The sequence below is a fragment of the Symphalangus syndactylus genome, chromosome 1 (genome assembly GCF_028878055.3).
Source record: "Symphalangus syndactylus isolate Jambi chromosome 1, NHGRI_mSymSyn1-v2.1_pri, whole genome shotgun sequence".
Taxonomy (NCBI): domain Eukaryota; kingdom Metazoa; phylum Chordata; class Mammalia; order Primates; family Hylobatidae; genus Symphalangus; species Symphalangus syndactylus.
In genome coordinates this window covers 33,210,910-33,235,452 of record NC_072423.2, presented here as the reverse complement: position 1 = coordinate 33,235,452, position 24,543 = coordinate 33,210,910, and the positions used below count along the sequence as shown (strand labels likewise).

The following is a 24,543-nucleotide window of genomic DNA, read 5'->3' as shown; positions in this document are numbered from 1 at the left end:
TCTCAGCATTGCTGATTCAACAAAAGCATCTGCTATCTAAAAACTTAACATTTTAACTAATAACTTTTAAAAGTCATCTAATGAAATCGTTCCAATTTCAATCACTTTGATTCCCCTCTACCATTATTCAGGGGTGAGAATGGGTTGAAAACTGAAGGAAAGGGTAGATTGTAAAATAGAGAGATTATTCTACTTTCTGCTAATATAAAGTAAATTCAGTTTTGCAGCAATATTGATAGAATTCAGAGTAGATCAAACTTCTCCATGAAAACTGGACCCAGTTTGCATGTAAAGAATATATTTTTTTTAATTTTATAAAATAATCATGTATGTAATAACTACAACCTTTAATTCACATCAGCTCAGGTTCCTAGAAAACAGAATGAGGCAAGGCTTTCAAGGTAATACCTTTAAAGTTATAAGTTCAGGAAAACAAGAATGAGAGAACAAGGAAAGCGATCCAGGGAAGAAGAGAAAACAGACAATGGTGGTACATTATCCATCTGTGGTGGCCACAACTTCGGGGTAAACACAGCGCTTGCTAGGTCTCCTGGGTGTCTCTTGAGAAGCCGCATGAACTATCTCACAATCCATGGATAGAAGGTGTGAGCAGTTGCTCTCTTGTTTATCACTGGTTGAGTTCACCAACAGCTTACTGATTACTCTGCACCTCCCAGGCAGTCCCAGGTGAAGCCAGAGCTTCTGATGACTCTGCAGACACATAGGTGTCTTTTTGTCAATCAGCATTTTATGTGATGGTGGCTTGGCCTAGGGTATGATCAGAGATCAGGGCTTTTCAAACCTAGGAACATCTTGAGCTACTGCCAGAAACTTGGCAAGCAAAGCATATAGAGTGGCTCATGACACAGCTGGGTAGATGAAGTTGAGCGACTGAAGTGGCACATAAACTGGTTCAGGACGACATACAAACCATAAAGCACATGACTTACAATTTATAGATGAGTTAAACTACCATTGCAAGTGAGAAAAAAGAAAGTAATCCCTTATGTATTCCTTTTATCTATGCCAGATACTCAGTGAATTTCCATTTGAAATCATGACACACACACATTATAAGCTTCTTGTTCAGCCTACAATCAGAGACTTGAAAGTAACTTGTTTATTTATTTTTTCTTCTTTTCTCTCAGGTTGTCTTTTATGCCTATATAATTTTAGCATAATGGCCAGAGCACTTCCAAAGTAGATTGCCAAAAATCATGTTTTAAATATGGACAAAATCTCTGAGGCAGGGAATGGTTGAATCTAACAGAAAGCTGTGACATTTACCATATAATTTTAAAAGATTTTGAAAAGCCAATATCCTATGTTTTTTTTCCCCTGACAAAGTAATGGGGAAGATGGTAAAAATAATCGAAGTGAGGAACATGTGTTCATTAGGATATTTGGTAAAATATGACTTTTACTTTGAGAGAAATCACCAAAATTGAAAAATCTTGCTAAAAATAGTATGGATTCTAAGATTTAATACTAGAGTAGAAGAGAGAGTAAGGATAATTTAATCCAAGCTCTTCCAGGCATAAAGATTTGAAGCCTCAAAACTTTATCATCATTGCTTTTGCTTCTTAAATGATAAACATTGAGAATATAAAATTAATTTCTTACTATAAAATAACTAAAGGATGAATATTCCAATAAAAAAGCTAATGATTGGACGTCAATTCACAGAACTATATGCAGCCAATAAAGATGATAAAATGTTCAATCTCATTAGCAAATAGAGAAATGCAAATTAAAATAAAAATGAGTTAGCATTTTCCTTTGATTAAAGTAATAAAGATAAAAATAAATGAGGGCATCCCATTCTGGAAAGCATATGAGAAATGTAAACTCTCATACACTGTTTGTGGGACAGAAAATGTCTATAACCTTTCTGGAAAGCAATGTGTATATATATATATATATATATATGTATTTTATACAGAGGTATATACATGTGTATGTGGATGTATGTCTGTATGTATAATTTTCTTTTCATAAAGATATGACCCAGGTTTCCAAATTTTAAGAGTTTATCCTAGGAAGCAATGATATTTTTGCAAAGTTTTTAGCTAGATGCATATTGTCATATTATTTTAATAGCAAATAGTGTTTTTAAAAACTTAAATATCCAACTATAGGGAGTTACCTAGAAAATTCAGACACAATTGTATCTTGGAATACTATATGTCTAATTTAAATGAAATAGTGTAAAAATGTTAAATCATGAGTAAATTATGATTATTTAAAACATAGTAAGCAAATACCCCAGTTTTAAGTCAGTATTAGTTCAAGAGCTCATATTTATTAAAAAAAGCATTCACATAAAAATATTTAGAATAATATGTATACCAAAATGTTGATCGTGAATATTGCTTACTTTGTAACAATATGATATGTATTTTTAATTGCATATGCAAAATGAAAAACAGTAAGTTAAAAATATTACTATTTTTACTTTCAAAAATTGAAGATTTCTTCCCACTAATGCTAACTTAGTATCATCTGAATGGCTTAGAAAACAGTGGTCCAGAAAACAAATGAAGAATAGTAGCCTCATGGCCAGTAGAATTTGCTAGCGTTAATTGCTTAGTCCTTATGAGTTATTTTGGCAAATGGAAGTTAACAAATTCAGTTTAGTATTTTCAAACAAAGATTCTGACTCCCTAAGTAACACAACATTTAGGACTTTCCCTCTGTTTAAGGTAAAATCATTGAAAAAACACAGAGCAGCAACTATTAGCCTTCTCACCAGCAGAGACCCAAAACAAGATACCACGAATTTCATAACTTGAAAGAATAGACATTTATTCTCATAGTTCAGGAGGCCAGAAGTCTGACTCAAGGTGTTGGCAGGTTCAGCTCCCTCTGTAGGCTCTGAGGAAGAACCCATCCCACACCTCTCTCCTAACTGCTGGAGTTACCGGCAGTACCTGGTCTTCCTTGGCTTGTAGATTTATTGCCCTAATGTCTGCCTCCATCTTTTTATACTTTCCTCTCTGTGTTCTCTCCTCTTCATTTTTTATTTGTTTTGTTTTGTTTTGTTTTTTTGAGACAGGGTTTTGCTCTCTTACCCAAGCTGGAGTACAGTGGCATGATCATAGTTTACTGCAGACTTGACCTACTGGGCTCAAGTGATCCTCCTGCCTTGGCCTACTGAGCAGCTGGGACTACAGGTGTGTTTCACCACACCCAGCTAATTTTTTAAATTTTTCGTAGAGACAAGGTCTTGCTTTGTTGCCCAGGCTGGTCTCAAACTCCTGGCCTCAAGTCATTCTCCCTCCACAGCCTCCGAAAGTGCTAGGATTATAGGCATAAGACACTGTGCCTGGCCTCTCTCCTCTCCCAATTAGGACATTAGAGATAGAGCCCACTTGAAATCCAGGATGACTTCATCTTGAGATCATCAACTAATTATAACTGTAAAGACCCTATTTCCAAGTAAGGTCACATGCTGATCCTTCAGACATGCATGAATTCTAGGGGGATACCATTCAAACTACTACAGACTCCTTTTTTTATTTTTCCTCTCAAGGACAATCATTTTGAGTTGTATCTTCTAATAAACTTTACTTATTTAAAAATAAATAATTCAGTTCTATATTTTCATTCATCTAAAATATGTGTGACAATTAGAGCTTCTAATTAGCATGAGGTAACCCATCACCACTCTGGTTTATTATGATTCCAGCCAAAAGAAAAGTGATGTGAATTAATTAGTCATTAGGAACAGTTCACAAATGCCCATTTGCATCTTTATAGAGCTGTAAGAATTTGGATCCAAAATGTTTAGGCTTTATTCATATTGTTACATCTTGATTTCATGAGTTATAATAAAGGATTTAGGAATGCAAACAAAATATGAGCAGTTATATGTGCGACTATGCCTGAGATTTACTGCAAATATATATATATATACTCTTTCTAAATTTGAACTAAATCAATAAAAAGAGTTAATGAACAGCATCATATACTTACATTTGTTTTGAATAGCTTTGGAAAATCCTTCCCTCCTCTCCCTTGCTCTGTGACTGGGCCACGGAAACACCTGTTGCATTGCTAGACATTGTGGGAATATATGTCTTCAGTGCTACAGAACATTAAGGAACCAGGGAGCACTTGACACTGGTAGATTGGCTGTGGTTTAGACATGTCCCCAGGATATATCTAGCAACTTGCACACTTTGTTGTAAGCAAAAGTCATTGGTTTTCCATATAAATCTACAGCACTATAAAATGTAAAGGATTTGATCCTATGATTTTAATACCTGTAAGATACATGGATTTATTGATTTGGCTGTTTAAAAAATTGGAAATTTCAGAATGCTCCATTTGTATATTATAAATATTCAGGTGTAGATACCCAAACATTTCCTTTTTTACAATCTTCTATTTGTTAGACAGGTGTTTTTTGTGTGCATGTGTTTTTTTCATGAGAATAATGAGACATCTGCAATAACAAAGTAATTCAGAGTTATAACAAGAATTGAAATTGCTGCTATCAGGTTTATTGTGAGAACCCATGTCAACTAAATTTTACAACGTTTTTAATTTTTGACTGCTCTTCAGGGAAGGTTGTTTGAATTGAATTTAAGAGTTTTCTTGTGTTTCATGGTCAATATATAATAAACATAATAATAAAGATGCATTGATAGTTTATGGACTGAAAAATTGAAATAATAGCATAGCAATTTTATAACAGGGCTAACATTGGGGAAATTGTGTTGTTGGAATAATATGCCATCTCTTACTAGAAGGTCTAAAAATTAGAAATAGAACATAAGAATTACAGAGCTTGAGGACACTTAGCATTCAGGATAGAAACCTGCAGAGATAATCAACTTTCAACAACTGAATTTTTTACAGCTATGAAAAGCATCGCTAGTTACACCGTACTTCCTTTACAATAAAGGTGTACTTAGAAGCATCTAGGACACACACACACACACACACATTGAGATTGAACTTTATGATCCTGACAAACATAGCAGGAAACAGAATTCGTCTCATCCAAACTGGTTTGGTTTTATTTTATTTTATTTTATTTATTTATTTACTTATTTATTTTTGAGATGGAGTTTCACTCATTGCCCAGGCTGGAGTGCAATGGTGCAATCTCGACTCACTGCAACCTCTGTCTCCCGGGTTCAAGTGATTCTCCTGCCCCAACCTCACCAGTAGCTGGGATTACAGGCATGCACCACCACACCCAGCTAATTTTTTGTATTTTTAGTAGAGACGGGGTTTTGCCATGTTGGCCAGGCTGGTCTTGAACTCCTGACCTCAGGTGATCCGCTCTCCTTGGCCTCCCAAAGTGCTGAGATTACAGGCGTGTGCCACCACGCCCGGCCAAACTGCTTATTTTACAGAAGAAATAACAGGTCTGGAGGGTGATATGGCTAAGGTCCTCCACGAGTTAAGGAGATGATCTCAGGTGAATTGTGTGTGTTCCAACTCCTCATTATGCGCTCCTTTCACTATGCATGTTGTCATCTTTAGTTCACTTTATTGTGAGTGACTAAGCCTGTTATATAACTTTATAAAAGATAATTAACATTAAAAGCAGTGTTTAACATTTACAACAATAATAACAGCCATATTATTACTTACTGAACTCAAACCATTCACTATGCTAAAAGCTATACATGCGTTTTCCATTTTAATCTTTATGACAGTTTTTATTTATGTATCCCCATTTTATGGATGAGGGCGTGGAAGTAAACAAAGAGGCCTGGTTTTCATGGTCAACCAGCTAATAAATAATGGAATGAAAATTCAAAACTAATACTGCCTGAATAGAAAACCTATACGCTTACCTCTTAAACTGTAAATAATGTGTTTCTTACCATTGGCAATGCATTCGTGATTGTATCAGTATTAAAAGGGATAGGAGAAAAACACAAGGATGGAAAAAGATGTCTATTGGACAATAAAACTTAAAGATTACCATACAGCGGGCTGGGCGCGGTGGCTCATGCCTGTAATCCCAGTACTTTGGGAGGCCGAGGCAAGCGGATCACGAGGTCAAGAGATCAAGACCATTCTGTCTAATACAGTGAAACCCTGTCTCTACTAAAAATACAAAAAAAAAAAAAAAAAATTAGCTGGGTGTGGTGGCAGGCGTCTGTAGTCCCAGCTACTCGGGAGGCTGAGGCAGGAGAATGGCATGAATCGGGGAGGCAGAGCTTGCAGTGAGCAGAGATTGCACCACTGCACTCCAGCCTGGGCGACAGAACCAGACTCTGTCTCAAAAAAAAAAAAAAAAAGATTACCATACAGCTAGAGGAGCTGACTAACTCTGGAACAGATTAAATAAATGCTTTCATGGCCAAATTATTTAAATTTTTAAAAATATTCCTATTATCCCAGTTCAGGAACTAGATCTAAGATAACAGCTTTTCAAAATATACATACAAAAAAAACTTTTAATTGGCCGGGTGCAGTAGCTTAAGCCTGAATCCCAGCATTTTGGAGGGCCGAGGTGGGCAGATCACGAGGTCAGGAGATCGAGACCATCCTGGCTAACACAGTGAAATCCTATTTTTACTAAAAATACAAAAAATTAGCCGGGCGTGGTGGCAGGTGCCTGTAGTCCCAGCTACTCGGGAGGCTGAGGCAGGAGAATGGTGTGAAACCAGGAGGAGGAGCTTGCAGTGAGCCGAGATTGTGACACTGCACTCCAGCCTGGGTGACAGAGCAAGACTCCGTCTCAAAAAAAAAAAAAAAAGCTTTTAATTACAGACTGGCTTCTCTTTACTCCACCTCCAATGAAAGAGAGAGAGGAAGGGAAAGGGAGGGGAGAGGACGGAAGGGAAAGGAAGGGGAGGGAGGGAGTGGGGAGAGGAAGGGAGAAGGAAGGGAGGAAGAAAGGAAGGGAAGTAGGATAGAAGGGAAGAAGGAGGGAAGGGAAGAAGGGAGGGAAGGGAAGAAGGAAGGAAGGGAAGGAAACAAGGAAGGAAAGGAAGAAGGAGGGAAGGAAGGAAGGGAAGGGAAGAAGGAGGGAAGGGAAGAGAGGAAAGGAAGGAAGGAAGTAAAAAGGAAGAAAAGAAGAAAGGGAGGGAAGGAAAGCAACATTGAAAGATCTTCTGATATCAGCTATCAGAGTTGGGGTCCCCAAAAGTTGCTTGGTGGTGGTCATTGTTGGTATAACTCTGAAAGATATCTCTTTTTTCTAATAGGGTTTGTTTGTTTGTTTGTTTGTTTATTTATTTATTTATTTATTTATTTTGAAGGCAGAATCTCACTCTGTGGCCCAGGGTTGAGTGCAGTGGCATGATCTCGGCTCACCGCAACCTCTGTGTCCCGGGTACAAGTGATTCTCCCACCTCAGCCTCCTGAATAGCTGGGATTACAGACATGCGCCACCATGCCAGGCTAATTTTTGTACTTTTAGTAGAAACGGGGTTTCACCATGTTGGCCAGCCTGGTCTGGAACTCCCGACCTCAAGTGATTCGCCTGCCTTGGCCTCCCAAAGTGCTGAGATTATAGGCTTGAGCCACTGCTCCTGGCCGCATTTCTAAGCAAGAGAACAAATTAACTCTTCTTGAGACTGAATTTTGGATATTACTGATTTCTTAGCTTGATCCACTGTCAAAAATAACAGAATCATCAATTTTAACCTCCCTACCTGCCTATTATTCAAGTCTGATGTAGTCATCATAAACAGATATTTCTTCCATGCCTGCATAGTGCTTTACATTTGTTGCTAATGTCTCTCTTGGGTTGTAGCATAGGGCGTGTGGGCCTTTGAAGGTGCCCAGCAAGAGAGAACAGAGCCAAGATTCTTTACACAAGGGTAGTCCAAGTTTTAATTAAAACACCATAATACCTTAGCTTAATTTCTCTGAGCCCTATTATCCTTGTCTCTAAAATGGGACCAATCATGTCTTCTATGCCAAAATCCCAGGGTATTTGAAAATCAAAAAAGTAACCTGGAAATGACTGTACCAATGTCAGTTATCATTACATCTATGAAACGCTTGATTTTATAAATTACTTTTACAAGCAATTTTTCATTTGACCCTCGCAAGAAACACTATAAAGTGGAAGCATGTATTATTACTTAATCACTTTAGATGGGAAATAGCTATTAAAAGGGCCTCCAATACATCTAAAATTTTCCAAACCAAATCACAGCCTAGAAGCAGGGCCACCTGAAACCTGGAATTCTAAAAGTAACGTCCAGACTGCTTCTCTGAAAAGCCAAAATTTCTGCTTCTGCTTTATATCATGCACTTACCTGGGTATAAAAAAAGGATCACAAGTTTAATTTTCTTGATAAAGGTTTGATACAAAAGGTACTGAATTTAGAATCCAAAGTCTTGGATAAACATATTTTATAGGAGAAACTTAATTTGTTTTTATCCCACTAGGATAAAACTAGTGCAGTCTATCTGTAAGTGATACCATGGTAAATCAGATTCAGTGCAATCTAAGAACTTTTCTAAAAAGCAAAACTTGAAAGTGAGTTATCTCCATTGGTGAATTTCTCACCCAACAAAAGTATTCCTGCTTTATTTACGGGGATACTTTGTTAGATATTCAGCATTATATGAGCCATTTGACTAGATATTACTTAAGATTTTCCTTAATAATGGGATTCTATATACATATTTAAATTTTTTTATACTTAACCTAGCTTTTTTAGGTGTTTGTAGTTAGATTTCACAGCCCAGCAAAGTCGAAGGTGTTTTAAAGATAAAATATAATACTTCAAAGACATTTGGCAGGATTTTCAGAGTGACCTGAGGCACTAATCTCTACAGGATGCTAAAACTTCACTGCAGATGTAATAGAAAGGAAGATATGAAGAGCTCCCCTACGGTATATGGTTGGAAGGGATACTCTGATAAATAGTTTGGCCTGGCCGGGTGAGATCCCTTTGGGGAAATACTTACAATACACTAGATGGCCTCTAAGCAGCTTTCTTATTATTATAATTTAAGTTTTGGAATACGTGTGCAGAAAGTACAGATTTGTTACATAGGTATACACGTGCCATGGTGGTTTGCTGCACCAATTAACCTGTCATCTACATTAGGTATTTCTCCTAAAGCTATCCCTCCCTTAGCCCCCCACTCCCTGACAGGCCCTGGTATATGGTGTTCCCCTCCCTGTGTCAGTGTGTTCTCATTGTTCAGCTCCCACTTATGAGTAAGAATATGTGGTGTTTGGTTTTCTCTTCCTGTGTTAGTTCGCTGAAAATTATGGTTTCCAGCTTCATCCATGTCCCTGCAAAGGACATGAGCCCATCCTTTTTTATGGCTGCATAGTATTCCATGATGTATATGTGCCACATTTTCTTTATCCAGTCTGTCATTGATGGGCATTTGCATTGGTTCTAAGTCTTGGCTATTGTGAATACTGCTGCAATAAACATACATGCGCATGTGTCTTTATAGTAGAATGATTTATAATCCTTTGGGTATGTACCCAGTAATGGGATTGCTGGGTCAAATGGTATTTCTGATTCTAGATCCTTGAGGAATTGCCACACTATCTTCCACAATGGTTGAACTAATTTATACTCCCACCAATGGTGTAGAAGCATTCCTATTTCTCCACATCCTCTCCAGCATCTATTGTTTCCTGACTTTTTGATGATTGCCATTCTAACTGACATGAGATGGTATCTCATTGTGGTTTTGATTAGCATTTCTCTAATGACCAGTGATGATCTTTTTTTGCATATATTTTTGGCCGCATAAATGTCTTCTTTTGTAGTAGTATTGTCTGTTCATATCCATCACCTACTTTTTGATGGGATTGTTTTTTTCTTGTAAATTTGTTTAAGTTCCTTATAGATTCTAGATATTAGCCCTTTGTCAGATGGATAGATTAAAAAATTATTCTCCCATTCTGTATGTTCCCTGTTCACTCTGATAATACTTTCTTTTGCTGTGCAGAAGCTCTTTAGTTTAATTAAATCCCATTTGTCAATTTTTGCTTTTGTCACCATTGCTTCTGGTGTTTTAGTCATGAAGTCTTTGGCCATGCCTATGTCCTAGGTTTTCTTCTAGGGCTTTTATGGTTTTAGGTCTTACATTTAAGTCTTTAATCCATCTTGAGTTAATTTTCATATAAGGTGTAAGGAAGGGGTCTAGTTTCAGTTTTCTGCATATGGCTAGCCAGTTTTCCCAACATCATTTATTAAATAGGAAATCCTTTCCCCATGGCTTGTTTTTCTCTAGTTGTCAAAGGCCAGATGATTGTAGATGTGTGGTGTTATTTTTGAGGCCTCTGTTCTGTTCCTTTGCTTTACGTATCTGTTTTGGTACCAGTACCATGCTGTTTTGTTTACTGTAGCTTATAGTATAGATTGATAGCTAGTATAGATTGAAGCTGATGCCTCCAGCTTCGTTCTTTCTGCTTAGGATTATCTTGGCTATGCGGGCTCTTTTTTGAATCCATATGAAATTTAAAGTAGTTTTTTTTTTTTCTAATTATGTGAAGAAAGTCGATGGTAGCTTGATGGGAATAGCATTGAATCTATAAATTACTTTTGGCAGTATGGCTATTTTCATGATACTGATTCTTCCTATCCATGAGCATGGAATGTTTTTCCATTTGATTGTGTCCTTATTTCCTTGAGCAGTGGTTTGTAGTTCTCCTTGAAGATGTCCTTCACATACCTTGTAAGTTGTATTCCTAGGTATTTTATTCTCTTTGTAGCAATTGTGAATGGGAGTTCACTTATGATTAGGCTGTCTATTATGGGTGTATAGGAATGCTTGTGATTTTGGCACATTGATTTTATATCCTGAGACTTCGCTGACATTGCTTAACATCTTAAGGAAATTTTGGGCGAGATTATGGGGTTTTCTAAATATACAATTAGGTCATCTGCAAACAGAGACCATTTGACTTCCTTTCTTCCTATTTGAATACCCTTTATTTCTTTCTCTTGCCTGATTGCCCTGACCAGAATTTCCAATACTATTTTGAATAGGGGTGGTGAGAGAGGGCATCCTTGTCTTGTGCCAGCTTTCAAAGGGAATGCTTCCAGCTTTTGCCCATGCAGTATATTGGCTGTGTGTCTGTCATAAGTAGCTCATATTATTTTGAGATACATTCCATCGATACCTCGTTTATTGAGAGTTTTTAGCATGAAGGGGTGTTGGATTTTATCAAAGGCCTTTTCTGCATCTATTGAGATAATCATGTGGTTTTTGTCTTTGGTTCTGTTTATATGATGGATTATGTTTATTGATTTGCATATGTTGAACCAGCCTTGCATCCCAGGGATGAAGCCAACTTGATCACAGTGGATAAGCTTTTGATGTACTGCTGGATTCGGTTTGCCAGTATTTTATTGAGGATTTTCACATTGATGTTCATCAGGGATATCGGCTTGAAATTTACTTTTTTTGTTGTGTCTCTGCCAGGTTTTGGTATCAGGATGGTGCTGGCCTCATAAAATGAGTTAGGGAGGAGTCCCTCTTTTTCTTTTGTTTGGAATGGTTTCAGAAGGAATGGTGCCAGCTCATCATTTTACCTGTGGTAGAATTCGCTATAAATCCATCTAGTCCTGGGCTTTTTTTGGTTGGTAGGCTATTTCTGCCTCAATTTCAGAACTTGCTATTTGTCTATTCAGGGATTCGACTTCTTCCTGGTTTAGTCTTGCAGTGGGCAGGGGGCATGTGTGTCCAGGAATTTACCCATTTCTTCTAGATTTTCTAGTTTATTTACATAGAGGTGTTTATAGTATTCTCTGATGGTAGTTTGTATTTCTGTGGGATCAGTGGTGATCTCCCCTGTATCATTTTTTACTGTGTCTATTGATTATTCTCTCTTTTCTTCTTTGTCAGGCTAGTGGTCTATTTTGTTAATCTTTTCAAAAAACCACCTCCTGGATTCATTGATTTTTTTGAAGGGTTTTTGTGTCTCTGTCTCCTTCAGTTCTGCTTTGATCTTAGTTATTTCTTGCATTCTGCTAGCTTTTGAATTTGTTTACTCTTGCTTCTCTAGTACTTTTCATTGTGATATTAGGGTGTCAATTTTAGATCTTTCCTGCTTTCTCCTGTGGGCATTAAGTGCTATAAATTTCCCTCTAAATACTGCTTTAGCTGTGTCCCAGAGATTGTAGTATGTTGTGTCTTTGTTCTCATTGGTTTCAAAGAACTTATTTATTTCTGCCTTAATTTCTTTATTTACCCAGTAGTCATTCAGGAGCAGGTTGTTCAGTTTCCATGTAGTGGTGTGGTTTTGAGTGAGTTTCTTAATCCTGAGTTCTAATTTGATTGCACTGTGGTCTAAGAGACTATTTGTTATGATTTTCATTCTTTTGCATTTGCTGAGGAGTTTTTTTACCTCCATTTATGTGGTCAATTTTAGAATAAGTGCAATGTGGTGCTAAGAAGAATGTATTTTCTGTTGATTTGGGGTGGAGAGTTCTGTAGATGTCTGTTAGGTCCTCTTGGTCCAGAGCTGAGTTCAAGTCCTGAATAGCCTTCTTAATTTTCTGTCTTGTTGATCCGTCTAATATTGACAGTGGGGTGTTAAACTCTCCCACTGTTATTGAGTGGCAGTCAAAGTCTCTTTGTAGGTCTCTAAGAACTTGCTTTATGAATCCGGGTGCTCCTGCATTGGGTGCATATACATTTAGGATAGTTAGCTCTTCTTGTTTCATTGATCCCTTTACCATTATGTAATGCCCTTCTTTTTTTTTTTTTTTTTTTTTAAATCTTTGAGAAAAGCAACCCCAAGATACATAATGGTCAGATTGACCAAGGTTGAAATGAAAGAAAAAATGTTAAGGGCAGCCAGAGAGAAAGGTCGGGTTATCCACAAAGGGAAGCCCATCAGACTAACAGCAGATCTCTCTGCAGAAACACTACAGGTCAGAAAATAGTGGGGGCCAATATTCAACATGCTTAAGGAAAAGAATTGGCAACCCAGAATTTCATATCCAGCCAAACTAAGTTTCATAAGCAAAGAAGAAATAAAATCCTCTACAGACAAGCAAATGCTGAGAGATTTTGTCACCACCAGGCCTGCCTTACAAGAGCTCCTGAAGGAAGCACTAAATATGGAAAGGAACAACTGGTACCAGCCACTGCAAAAACATACCAAATTGTAAAGACCATTGACACCATGAAGAAACTGCATCAACTAATGAGCAAAATAACCAGCTAGCATCATAATGACAGGATCAAATTCACACATAACAATATTAACCTTTAATGTAAACAGGCTAAATGCCCCATTAAAATATACAGACTGGCAAATTGGATAAAGAGTCAAGACCCATCAGTGTGCTGTATTCAGGAGACCCATCTCACTTGCAGAGACACACATAGGCTCAAAATAAAGGGCTGGAGGAATATTTACCAAGAAAATGGAAAGAAAGAAAAAAAAAAAGCAGGGGTTGCATTCCTAATCTCTGATAAAACAGACTTTAAACCGACAAAGATATAAATTGCTTTGTAATGATAACTTCAAGTTGTTAGCAGACTTTGTTTTACTTAAAACAGGTGCATCAGTCAGATTTCTACCAGAGAAAGAAAGAGCCAGCAGGAAATACATACTAAGAAAAGTATTGCAAGGAATTGGTCTAAGTGGTTATGATGGCTGGCCAGGCAATTCGAAAATCACTGGGCAGGCCATTAAGAGGGGCAGGCTGGAGCTCTCAAGCTAAGTCCACAGCCATGGCAAGGCAGAATTTCTGCCTCAGGGCAACCTCAGTTCTGCACTTAAGGTCTTTTATCTGATTGAATCTGGGCCATCCAAATAGACTACAGAAATATCTCTTAGTTAAAGTCAACTATATATGGACTTTAGTCCTATTGACAAAATACCTTCACAGCAATACCTCAATTAGTGTTGGATTGAATAACTGGGTGCTGTAGCCTACCTAAGTTGGTACACATAACTGACCATCACAGAGGGTATTTCAAATCAATCACTGGAGACAGTATTGACATGATTGTTTATTCATTTTAAAGAAAAATGAAGTTAAACTTCTACATAACACAAGAGTATATATATATATATTTTTTTTTTGAGATGGAGTCTCACTCTGTCACCCAGGCTGGAGTGCCGTGGCACACGGTCTCTGCTCACTGCAAGCTCTGCCTCCCGGGTCCACGCCATTCTCCTGCCTCAGCCTCCCGAGTAGCTGGGACCACAGGCACCCGCCACCATGCCCGGCTAATTTTTTGTATCTTTAGTAGAGACGAGGTTTCACTGTGTTAGCCAGGATGGTCTCGATCTCCTGACCTCGTGATCCACCTGCCTCAGCCTCCCAAAGTTCTGGGATTACAGGCATGAGCCACCGCACCCGACCAAGAGTACATTTTTGATGGATTAGAACTTTATTTTAAATAAGAGCATTATGAAAGACATAAGCTGTTATGAGTAGGTAACCATTTCTTCTCAGGGTTCTCTCCCTATTAATTTTTTAATTTCCCAGAAAATCTCTGTAACCCCTCTGCCTCTGTAATCAACAACAGTGCCTATGAAATGGTGAGAAAGATGAACAAAATTAGATCAATGCCATGTTAACAAATCAAAGTGAGCATGAGCCTACTTAAGGAATGACAAAGGCCTTATGTTCGAAGTATCTCTTTGCCATCTTGTTGATGTGGTTGAATGCTGTATATTAACCTAATGTTTTCTTTATGTTAAGTTTTAGTTTTAGTGGATTTTTCAAGTGTTGTTTTGTGTGTGCATCTTCCCTGCTTCAGGTACTATTGTGGACCCTATGAATATACAATTAAAACCTGAATAATATTAATAGCAAAGACAAGAGCACCAATGACAGTCTCAATATATGTCTTCATGGAGCTTCTAGTCTATTTTATAAAATTAGAAGCTTCTTTAGAGGACAGAAATTTGTGTTATAGATATCATTATGTAGGTGAATTTATCAAATGGTCTAATAGTACTGTCTGTTGAAGGCAACCGTTTGTTCTTTGACAATAACTAATCCTTTCTAACCATTATTTAAAATACCATCTCCTATTAGTAAGTTTGAGTTCCCCTTACTACTAAGTATTCATCTTCCTATGCAAAAAATCTTCAAATGTAATTTTATACATGAGCGTAATTTCTTTTATTATGTATTTATTTTCTTGACACCAAATATTTGTACTATTTCAGATGAATGGGGGATAACAGTTACATTATTATCTTTATCAGGATTGTTTAATTCCTTGAGGTTTAAGGAATTGATCATTTAGTCTGAGCCTCAAAACTGTCCTATGGTCTTTTCACAAATATCATTTGTTTTACAATAATTTATCATGTTAATGAGCTACTTTCAGCTTTTTGTAAGAGGAAAGTCACTTACATCAAAAATTTTCGTATATCAGATAAATGATCCATGTGGTCTCTAGTTTACCTGTGTTCTCTGTGTATTTTGAAATAAACCCTAATGTGATCATCGTGCACAATATTATGCCAAAATCATCGTAGGGATTGATTTTCTATATCTCTTGTGTGGAAGCTACTGCAAAACAAAATATTCTTGAAAGCTGGTTTTAAGAGACAAAAACCCTAATATTTTCTTCTGAAGTACATTGTCTTTGGATTCTTGATTTTTGGCCTAAAGAAAACATATTCCCAGACCTTGAATGAATGATGGAGACATAAATTTTTACATTGACTGTTCTTGATTTATAGACATGAATCTTCTGAACAGTGAGGAAAAATGATCCATGCAATTTTTGATTATTTCATCATTTATATTTTATATTCTGTGTCTGCCCTGAGGCTATTTACATGGACACATTTTTATAAACTGGAGAAAAACTCATAATGTATAAAAATTAATTTGATTTCTTGCTATGATATTTCTACTCTTTTAGTCAAAATAATCATTACCACAACAGTCACAAACAATGTAAAGCATGTTCACTATTGTTACAATTTTGCTGAAGCTTTTTGAAACCGAGGTAGGAATACTTGGTGCATAGTAACTTTCTTCCCTCCCTGTGGAAAATTCTTTCATAGGACTGGAGAAAGGAAGTCAGTACAGTTTCCAGGTGTCAGCCATGACAGTCAATGGTACTGGACCACCCTCCAACTGGTATACTGCAGAGACTCCAGAGAATGATCTAGATGGTAAGACTTTTTCCCAGTTACTATCACTCTGATTATCTTCTTGTTGACTCAGCTTCAAAAAGTCTCTTAAAAAAGGAATGGACTCCAACTTTGGGAACGTTGATTCTTACTATATGTTCACATGCAAAACACAACAGGGAAACATTAGTGAAAACATAGTCTTAAACTAGAAATACCATTTGACCCAGCCATCCCATTACTGGGTATATACCCAAAGGACTATAAATCATGCTGCTATAAAGACACATGCACATGTATGTTTATTGCGGCACTATTCACAATAGCAAAGACTTGGAACCAACCCAAATGTCCAACAATGATAGACTGGATTAAGAAAATGTGGCACATATACACCATGGAATACTATGCAGCCATAAAAAATGATGAGTTCATGTCCTTTGTAGGGACATGGATGAAACTGGAAACCATCATTCTCAGTAAACTATCGCAAGGACCAAAAACGAAATGCCGCATGTTCTCACTCATAGGTGGGAATTGAACAATGAGAACTCATGGACACGGGAAGGGGAACATCACACTCCGCGGACTGTTGTGGGGTGGGGGGAGGGGGGAGGGACAGCACTAGGAGATATACCTAATGCTAAAAGACGAGTTAATGGGTACAGCAAACCAACATGGCACATGGATACAATGTAACAAACCTGCACATTGTGCACATGTACCCTAAAACCTAAAGTATAATAATAAAAAAAAGAAAAATAAAGAAGAAATAGAAAAAGAAAAATGGTTAAAAAACAAAAACAAAAACAAAATGCCATGTAAATAATGCTAGCCCATGAACGACATAGCATTGATTATGCAATAATCATGGTCCTCATAACAAGTTATTTGTCTTCAAGATCATCTGAAATAAGATGTTTTCTATTTATTTTATTTTGAATAATTGACCTTAACCATTTCGTTCACAAGAATCAGTGTAATTTATAATAGTAATCATGAACTGTAACTATATAATATAGCTTCTCTTGCTTTTTTATGAGGCTTTTGAAAAACATCTATATGTAATTTTTTTACTTGCTTATGATATTATCATTACCTTTTCTTGATATAAAAGACAACCTACTTTACTTGCTTAGCTGGTAGTTGTCCTGAAACATTCATCAGTAGGATATTAGGATTCATATAAGATTTATATATTAATAAATTAAATATAAGCAGAATCCTCAAAATTAGCAAATCAGAAATTGCTCTGGAAATAGAAACATCATGACTAAATTTTTAAAATAAAACTTAAAAGGAATGGGTAATGAAGTGACAGAATAAAACATTAAATAATAAAGCAGAAATATGTAGAATTAGAGTTAGAAATTTAAAAGGTAAGAATTCATAAAAATGAGAGGTCCTTTGAAAAGAAGTAAGATATGATAAATATTCTTAAAGCTAGGTAATCAAAATTAGTGTCAATTAAAGGTAAATATAAAGATAAACTCGTATTTATTGAAAATGTGACAGCACAAAATAATTGCCTATTATAGCTAACAATGAAATTCTCTTACTCCTTAACTGATACATCTGAAATTATTCCAGTAAAAATTGAGAGTAAAAACTCTATATTCCTTTTTTCCCTTCCATTTTTTAATCTCTCTTCCCATGTCTTCCTCACTTTTACTCTTTTCCTAGTTCTTTTATTACTCTTTCTCATGTCATCCTTCCTCTTTCTTGAACTCCTCCATCTCATTCTCTTTCTCTTTCATCTTTCTCTTTTTCTCTTCTTGAATACCTCACTATCATTCATGATTTTTCTATAGCCACAAATTTGGTTTTACTAAAATAATTATGGTAACATTAAACAATCAACAGTTGATATTTCCATAATAATGTTAATCTCTGCCATGTGACTGCATATTAATTCAAGGAATATTTATAGAAATCTTACTAAGCATCAGGCACCATGCTGAGCTTTGATACAATAATAAATAAGAAACACTTGGTTCTTTTCTCATGGAGCTTGGAGAATAGCAAAGAAAGACAGACATTTTAGGTGAAGTATAGGAAGTTGCCATTGTTGTAGTTAAAACCTGATTGGGTACTTGAAAACTACAGTTCAACTTAGGATGGATGGATGGATGGATGGATGGATGGATGGATGGATGGATGGGTTGGTGGTTGGATGGTTGGATGACTGGATGGTTGGAAGGTTGGAAAGTTGGAAGGTTGGATAGATAGATGGATGGATAGATAGACCAGTAGGCAAACAGACAGACTTGCATTTAAATTGAGACCTGAAGGATGAATAAGAATTAGGTATGCAAAAATACACTGGCAATTGAGGGGAAGGAATAGAGCATAAGGTAAATGTGGTTTTTAAAGTCAAGACAGTGATGCTGTTTGGGGACTGAAAAAGGCCATCAAGAATAAACACAGAATTGGCATATGATGAGATTTGTAAGATAAGCAGGTTCTAAATCTGACAAGACAAAGTTAAGAATGTTAAACATTGTCTAAGGATGTCATTAAGTCAATAACTTAGTTTGTTTTAAGCAAGTCATCAAAGGTTGATTTAAAAAATAGTGACTTAATTAGAATTGCATTTTGTAGAGATAACTCTGGCTGAAGCATGCACACACAAAAAGTATTCTAAACAGGCAAACACAGGCAATGACTTTAAGACAACTCTAGAGGTAATATAGGAGTTTACAAAAAAGTAACTTGAGGCCTAGAGATATTATTTAACTTGTCTTAGGTTATATAATTGAAAAGTTGCAGAGCTACAAAAAGTCACATTTCACAGAGTTCATACCCGTCACTAATAGCTTAGAAAACTTTCCATTTATGTGTTTATTCAACATACATTTCTTACTAAAGGTCTATATATGCCAGATACTACCTTAGGTACTAGAGATAAAAGAATAAATAAAGTCCCTACACCCAAGGAGTATAAGTTATATTCAGATGGAAGTAGATAGTGATAGGTGCTCTGAAGAAAAAGAAGCATGGTAGAGGGGATAGCAAGGATTAGAAACTACTGCTTTATGTAAGGAGCTGAGAAAATATTTCTGTTTAGATGAAATATGAACCCAGACTTTAAGGAAGTGAAGGGGAAGCCGTGTGAATAGGTTAGACTAGAACTCTCCAAGTAGAAGAAAATCAAGAACAGTCATCCTGAATAGAGGCTAATTGGTGATTGAGATATATATGGCAAGAAAGATGCCAAAGTCAAGAGGTTATAATTTGTCTTATGTAAAAAAGAAAAGAGTGGTCACAATAAACTATATAAATAGTTATTTTTTTCTATTTTAACTTATTTACCTGAAAATTAAGTTTTAAATTTTATAGATTTATGTTTTATCCTTTCATCTACCCTTATGAAGTATACATTATTAGCCTTACTTTATAGGAGACTAAGTTAAGCTATGAAAATTTAACTAACTTAACCAAGTAGTCAGCTAGCAACTGTGGAGCTCAAAACTAGGTTTTGAGGCCAAGGCGGGTGGATCACTTGAGGTCAAGAGTTCGAGACCAGCCTGGCCAACATGGTGAAACCCCATCTCTACTAAAAATACAAGAATTAGCTGGGTGTGGTGGTACACACCTGTAATCCCTGCTACTCAGGAGGCTGAGGCAGGAGAATTGCTTGAACCCGGGAGGCAGAGGTAGCAGTGAGCCTAGATTGTGCCACTGCACTCTGGCCTGGGAGACAGAGCAAGCAAGACTCCATCTCAAAAAAAAAAAAAAAAAAAAAAAAAAAATAGGTTTTATGCATTGAGGTCCAGTGTAGGTGATCAGAGAAAAGCCTCCACTAATCCCGTAGAAATGACTTGATGACCATAAACACAGTGATTCAAGGCAAACAAATGATTCTAAGAAGTGAGATCATACCATTTACCCAAACCTAAGGGGTTATATCTCTTACTGGAAGGAGAGAAAATAAATGAAGCAGAAGGAGAGAAAATAAATGAAGCAGAGGTGCTGAAGGTCTTACAAAATATCCAGAATGAAACAGACTCTCTACTTGACTTATGTGCTCTTTTTCCTGACTCTGAATGAGTCACAACTTAAGTAGAACCAAAATATAAAATCACCACTTATTAGAAGACACAAAATTTTCATTTAACTCCATGTTTTTCATATCAATGCAGTGTAACTACAATCCAATTCATGCATCTACTTCAATCAAGAATCTCTATGCCATGCTCATTCGAGTCTTAATAAATGCTTTTAATTGGATTTGTTTGAACTTTTCTATGCTCTTGGCTTAATAATGGCCCTCTTGTACATGCAACATTCCTTCTTTTTCTTTGGGTATGGATGTAGTTATTATGAAATACGGTTTAAGAATTTACAGTGTGCTGAATCATGGGGAGTACAAAAATGAAAACAGCAAGAACAGCTCTATTGAGAACCAGAGAGATAATGGCTGCACTGATTAGAAAAGATTTCATAAAAACACGTAGAACTTGAACTAGAAACTTCAGGGAAAGGGGGTTCTGACAGCTAGGATTGTAGGGAAGTGTGTGTAGGACAGCATAGAAAACATTCTTCAAGGAAATATTGCCTTGAGAAAATGATTTCTGCCACCATTAATTCAAAATGCATCCTCACTCATCCAACTGTTACTCCCTTATCAGTCAATTGTCATAACATATTTCCACACAAATATCAACTTTTTTCTCATTCTCTCATGTTTTCTTTTGGATGATAATTGCTAAGACAATCTTATCCTTTCCTGTAATATACACATTAGCAATCTGAAAAGATAAATAAAAAATTAATAGAAGAAACACAGTAGAATTGATACTTCTTGCACAAAATGCTGTTACACGTTATGATTTGAGATTGTTCACATTTAGACATAATGAAAACTAAAAGCCATTTCAGAGCATTTAACTGTGTAAATGTGTGGGACGTGTATGTTTTACTTGCTGTAAAAAAACTGATAATACCAAAGGCCTTCTCAGTTTATTGATCCATGATCACTTTCAGCTGCGACACTTCCTAAAAGTGATTTTGGTTTCCTTTCTTTCCTTCTGGTTTTCTTCTTTTGATTGCACCATTCATATATTAAAAAGTGTAACCCTTGATGGAAATTAATATTTGAAGGAATGAACAAGATCAGTAGTGGTCACTGGTAGCTACAAAAGAACATTCAGCCTGCTAGTTTGCTCTATTTTTAAAAAGATTTCCTTAAATATTCATCTCATTTTAATGTATTTGTGTAAATGTTTAAATCATAAAATAAGATATAAATGACTTGCACCAAAAGTTTCTTGGCTAATGTTGGAAAGCTTTGAGTCCTAAATTTTGAGTCCTAAATAACACTCTGAAGTGAGAAATTTCCATATAGAATTGCTTTGATCTCCCAAAAATTCAGGATAAGGAGAAAAAGCAATCATTTTAATCCACATGAAATGGCAGGCATTCTTTGCTATAGCTGAAGGTATCTGTTTTGGAAGGTAACTGCATCATTAGGCCTCTCTGGTTGCATTATGTTGTATAACTTACCCTCCTGCTTCAGAGCCTGATGGTAATTGCCAAGAGAATGATCTACTCATTACTGCATAACTCTGAGCCCTGAAAGTCAGCTAAACAGAAACGGTGCTATTTGCAGATTGTTAAAGGAAACCCCTGCCTCCTGCGACTTCTGTAGTTCCTCTTGCCTTCTCAACTTGGCTTAAGCATTGTGAAGATAACTGTAACTTGGAGAAATACTCCAATTCTTCATGGATTGCCCTTTTAATTAGATGTTTTGTTAAAGTAATTATAAAACCAAACCACATTGTTTGTTCAGCGTTCCCTGGAAAGCACGTCGCTATTACTGACAGCTGGGAAGTTTTAAAATATTTATTTTGTGCCTGAAAATTTCAGTTTAAAAAATAAAAGCAAACCAAGATCATTAGAATTCCCCAGGGTTTTCGTGTAAATGTCTTGCGTAAAGAAATGAGAGAATTTGTGATAGAGTTCAACAAAGTATCATTCAAGAAACTGAGCTTGAAAATCTGTTTATGCTACTTTTTTTTTTTTTTGGAGTGAACAGGTGGAAATTGCTATACACTATCAATAATTATGTGATTTAAAATTGAATCTCTACCCTGAAGTGGAAGAGTTTAGATATCAAAAGTTGGCAGTGCAAGACTTAAGAAAGTGCAACAGTGATGCAGCAAAAAACAAGGTGAACCTAGGAGCTAGCCCTAATTTCTTGCCCCCAGGAAATAGGTAATTAGCCTTATTAACCCAAATTGGTAATAAATGGGCTCACTGCAAATTCATTTCATTTAAGAATCGGGTAAGGAACGCGGTTTATACCAGTGAGCGAAAGAATGTGTTCTTCTGGTGATTTCACTTGATGCTAGTATGGGATTTGGTGTAAACAGAGGAGTGAAGGTGGCATGTCATAGAATAGATTTTCTTTCTTGTACTTTTGATAGGGACCATTTGTGATATTCCTTGTTGCTAATTGACAGATAGGCTTGGGGAATTCAATGGACCAGTGGTACAGTAGCTATTCCATTGTGAAATTTAAGACTCAGCCCCTTATTATCATTCAAGTGGATTTCATCTTACACATAAGGAGCATAGCAGGCAAAGCAAAAACTGATTTTTAAAAGCAATATAGTATCTGTTTCAGTTCCTGGGCAAGTGGTTGTTCAGAATCTCAAAGTTCCACTGTACAAAGGATGGCAAAAGTTGTTTTGACTTAGATAACAGTTCAATGAAGTTGCAAGTCTTTTACTTGGTTATAACAAACTTTAATGTGCCCATGGAATGTCTGATCCTTCTATGAGTTGCTTGACTTTTTTCTAAGTACCATGTAAAGGATCCAGTGGGTTTTGGAGTCTTAATGACTAGGTTTGGATCCAGCTCCACTTACCGTATATTCTTGGGCAAATAACTTTCCCATACCCGGGTTTTTCTCATGTGTAAAGAGAGCATAACAACAGTATCCATCACAGTGGGCTTTTGTGAGAATTAACTATGATAATGGCAACAAAGTGCTCACCAGTGTGTTGCTCTTTCTGATTTTTCTGGTTTTGATAAATAAGTAGATCTCATACTTTGACTGTTGTTTTGTTGTTATCGTTGTTGCTGTTTTAGACAGAATCTGGCTGTGTCACCCAGGCTGGAATGCAATGGCATGATCTCGACTCACTGCAACTTCCACCTCTCGGGTTCAAGTGATTCTCCTGCCTCAGCCTCCTGAGTAGCTGTGATTACAGGCATCCACCACCATGCCTGGCTAATTTTTGTATTTTTAGTAGAGACAGCGTTTCACCATGTTGGCCAGGCTGGTCTTGTACTCCTGACCTCAGGTGATCTGCCTGCCTTGGCCTCCCAAAGTGCTGAGATTACAGGCATGAGCCACTGCACCTGGCCATGACTGCAGTTCTTTCTGACAGTAATATGAAATATTCAGACCATTGGCCTTATGAAACTTCTCCTTGTTCTTGATGATAAAGCTTTGTTGTCTACATTTAGGGAACAGATGTATTCATTTCTGTTACAAAAGGAGAGTGTATATTCAGTACATCTTAAAAACCCATCATCTAATTAAGGTATAATTTAATGGGACATCATATAATTACAGCAATAGATTGAAGAGCGCGTTTTTGTGGAATTAGGCAGTTTTTAAAAAAATTATTATAGGAATATAAGCAAGCTTTCAAAATTGTTTTTGCAAAAAACTAAAACATTATGCTAAATGGTAAAATACTAAACGCATTTGTTTTAAGATCCAAACAAACTTAAAAACTTCCTACAATTTCTGTTATTCAAGAAGATAGAGATTTTGACAAGAAAAACAAACTTTAAAAATTCATAACATTTTATTACAAAAGGAAATAAATCTTATTATTATAAATGGTGTTATTGCGTATTTGAAAATTGCAAGAAACTGCACTAAAAACCTATTAGAACTAATAAGAGAATTTAATAAGGTTGTATGTTTCAAAAACATAGCTTTTCTTTATAGTAGCAATAATTAGTTTAAACATTGAAAAGAAATGCATTTATAAAGCAACCTAAAGTATAATATCTAGGACTAAATTTAACAAGATGTAAACAAATGTATAGCATAAAAAATACAACATTTTACTAAAAACTATAAAACAAGACATGAGTAAATAGCAAGTTACATATGTTCCTGGATGTAAAAACTGATTATTATTACATTAGTTATTTCCAAATCAATGATTAATTTTAGACAATTCTAATCAGAGTAAATTTTAAATGATTAAGGATTTTCTGGGGTGGAAAAAGAAATTTACATGGAAGAACGAATGTATAAGAATCCCAATAAATTTTGGAAAAGGATAATAAAAATATTTACTATAAAGCCTGATTTAAAATCAACATAGTACTATCTGTGATTGGAATGGACAGATAAATGTAACAGAACATAGAAACAGCACCTATCTAGGTATATTTGAGAAATAAATATAAAAATAAAGCTGGCTTCTCAAGCAGCAGATTAGTTACTAAATAGTGTGAAACTATTGCCAGTACTTTTAGCAGAACAGAAAATGATT

The 24,543-nt window shown here is 36.1% G+C and overlaps 1 protein-coding gene across 2 annotated transcripts in view; it reads left to right on the top strand.

Annotated features, from left to right (window-relative positions):
* DCC (DCC netrin 1 receptor) overlaps window positions 1-24,543 on the top strand; it is a 1,203,407-nt gene that overhangs the window by 974,691 nt on the left and 204,173 nt on the right. For both annotated transcript variants that reach the window (XM_055298749.2, XM_055298754.2), the window contains exon 14: window positions 15,950-16,060. In XM_055298749.2, coding sequence (XP_055154724.2) covers window positions 15,950-16,060 — 111 coding nt within the window. The remainder of the gene's footprint in view (window positions 1-15,949; window positions 16,061-24,543) is intronic.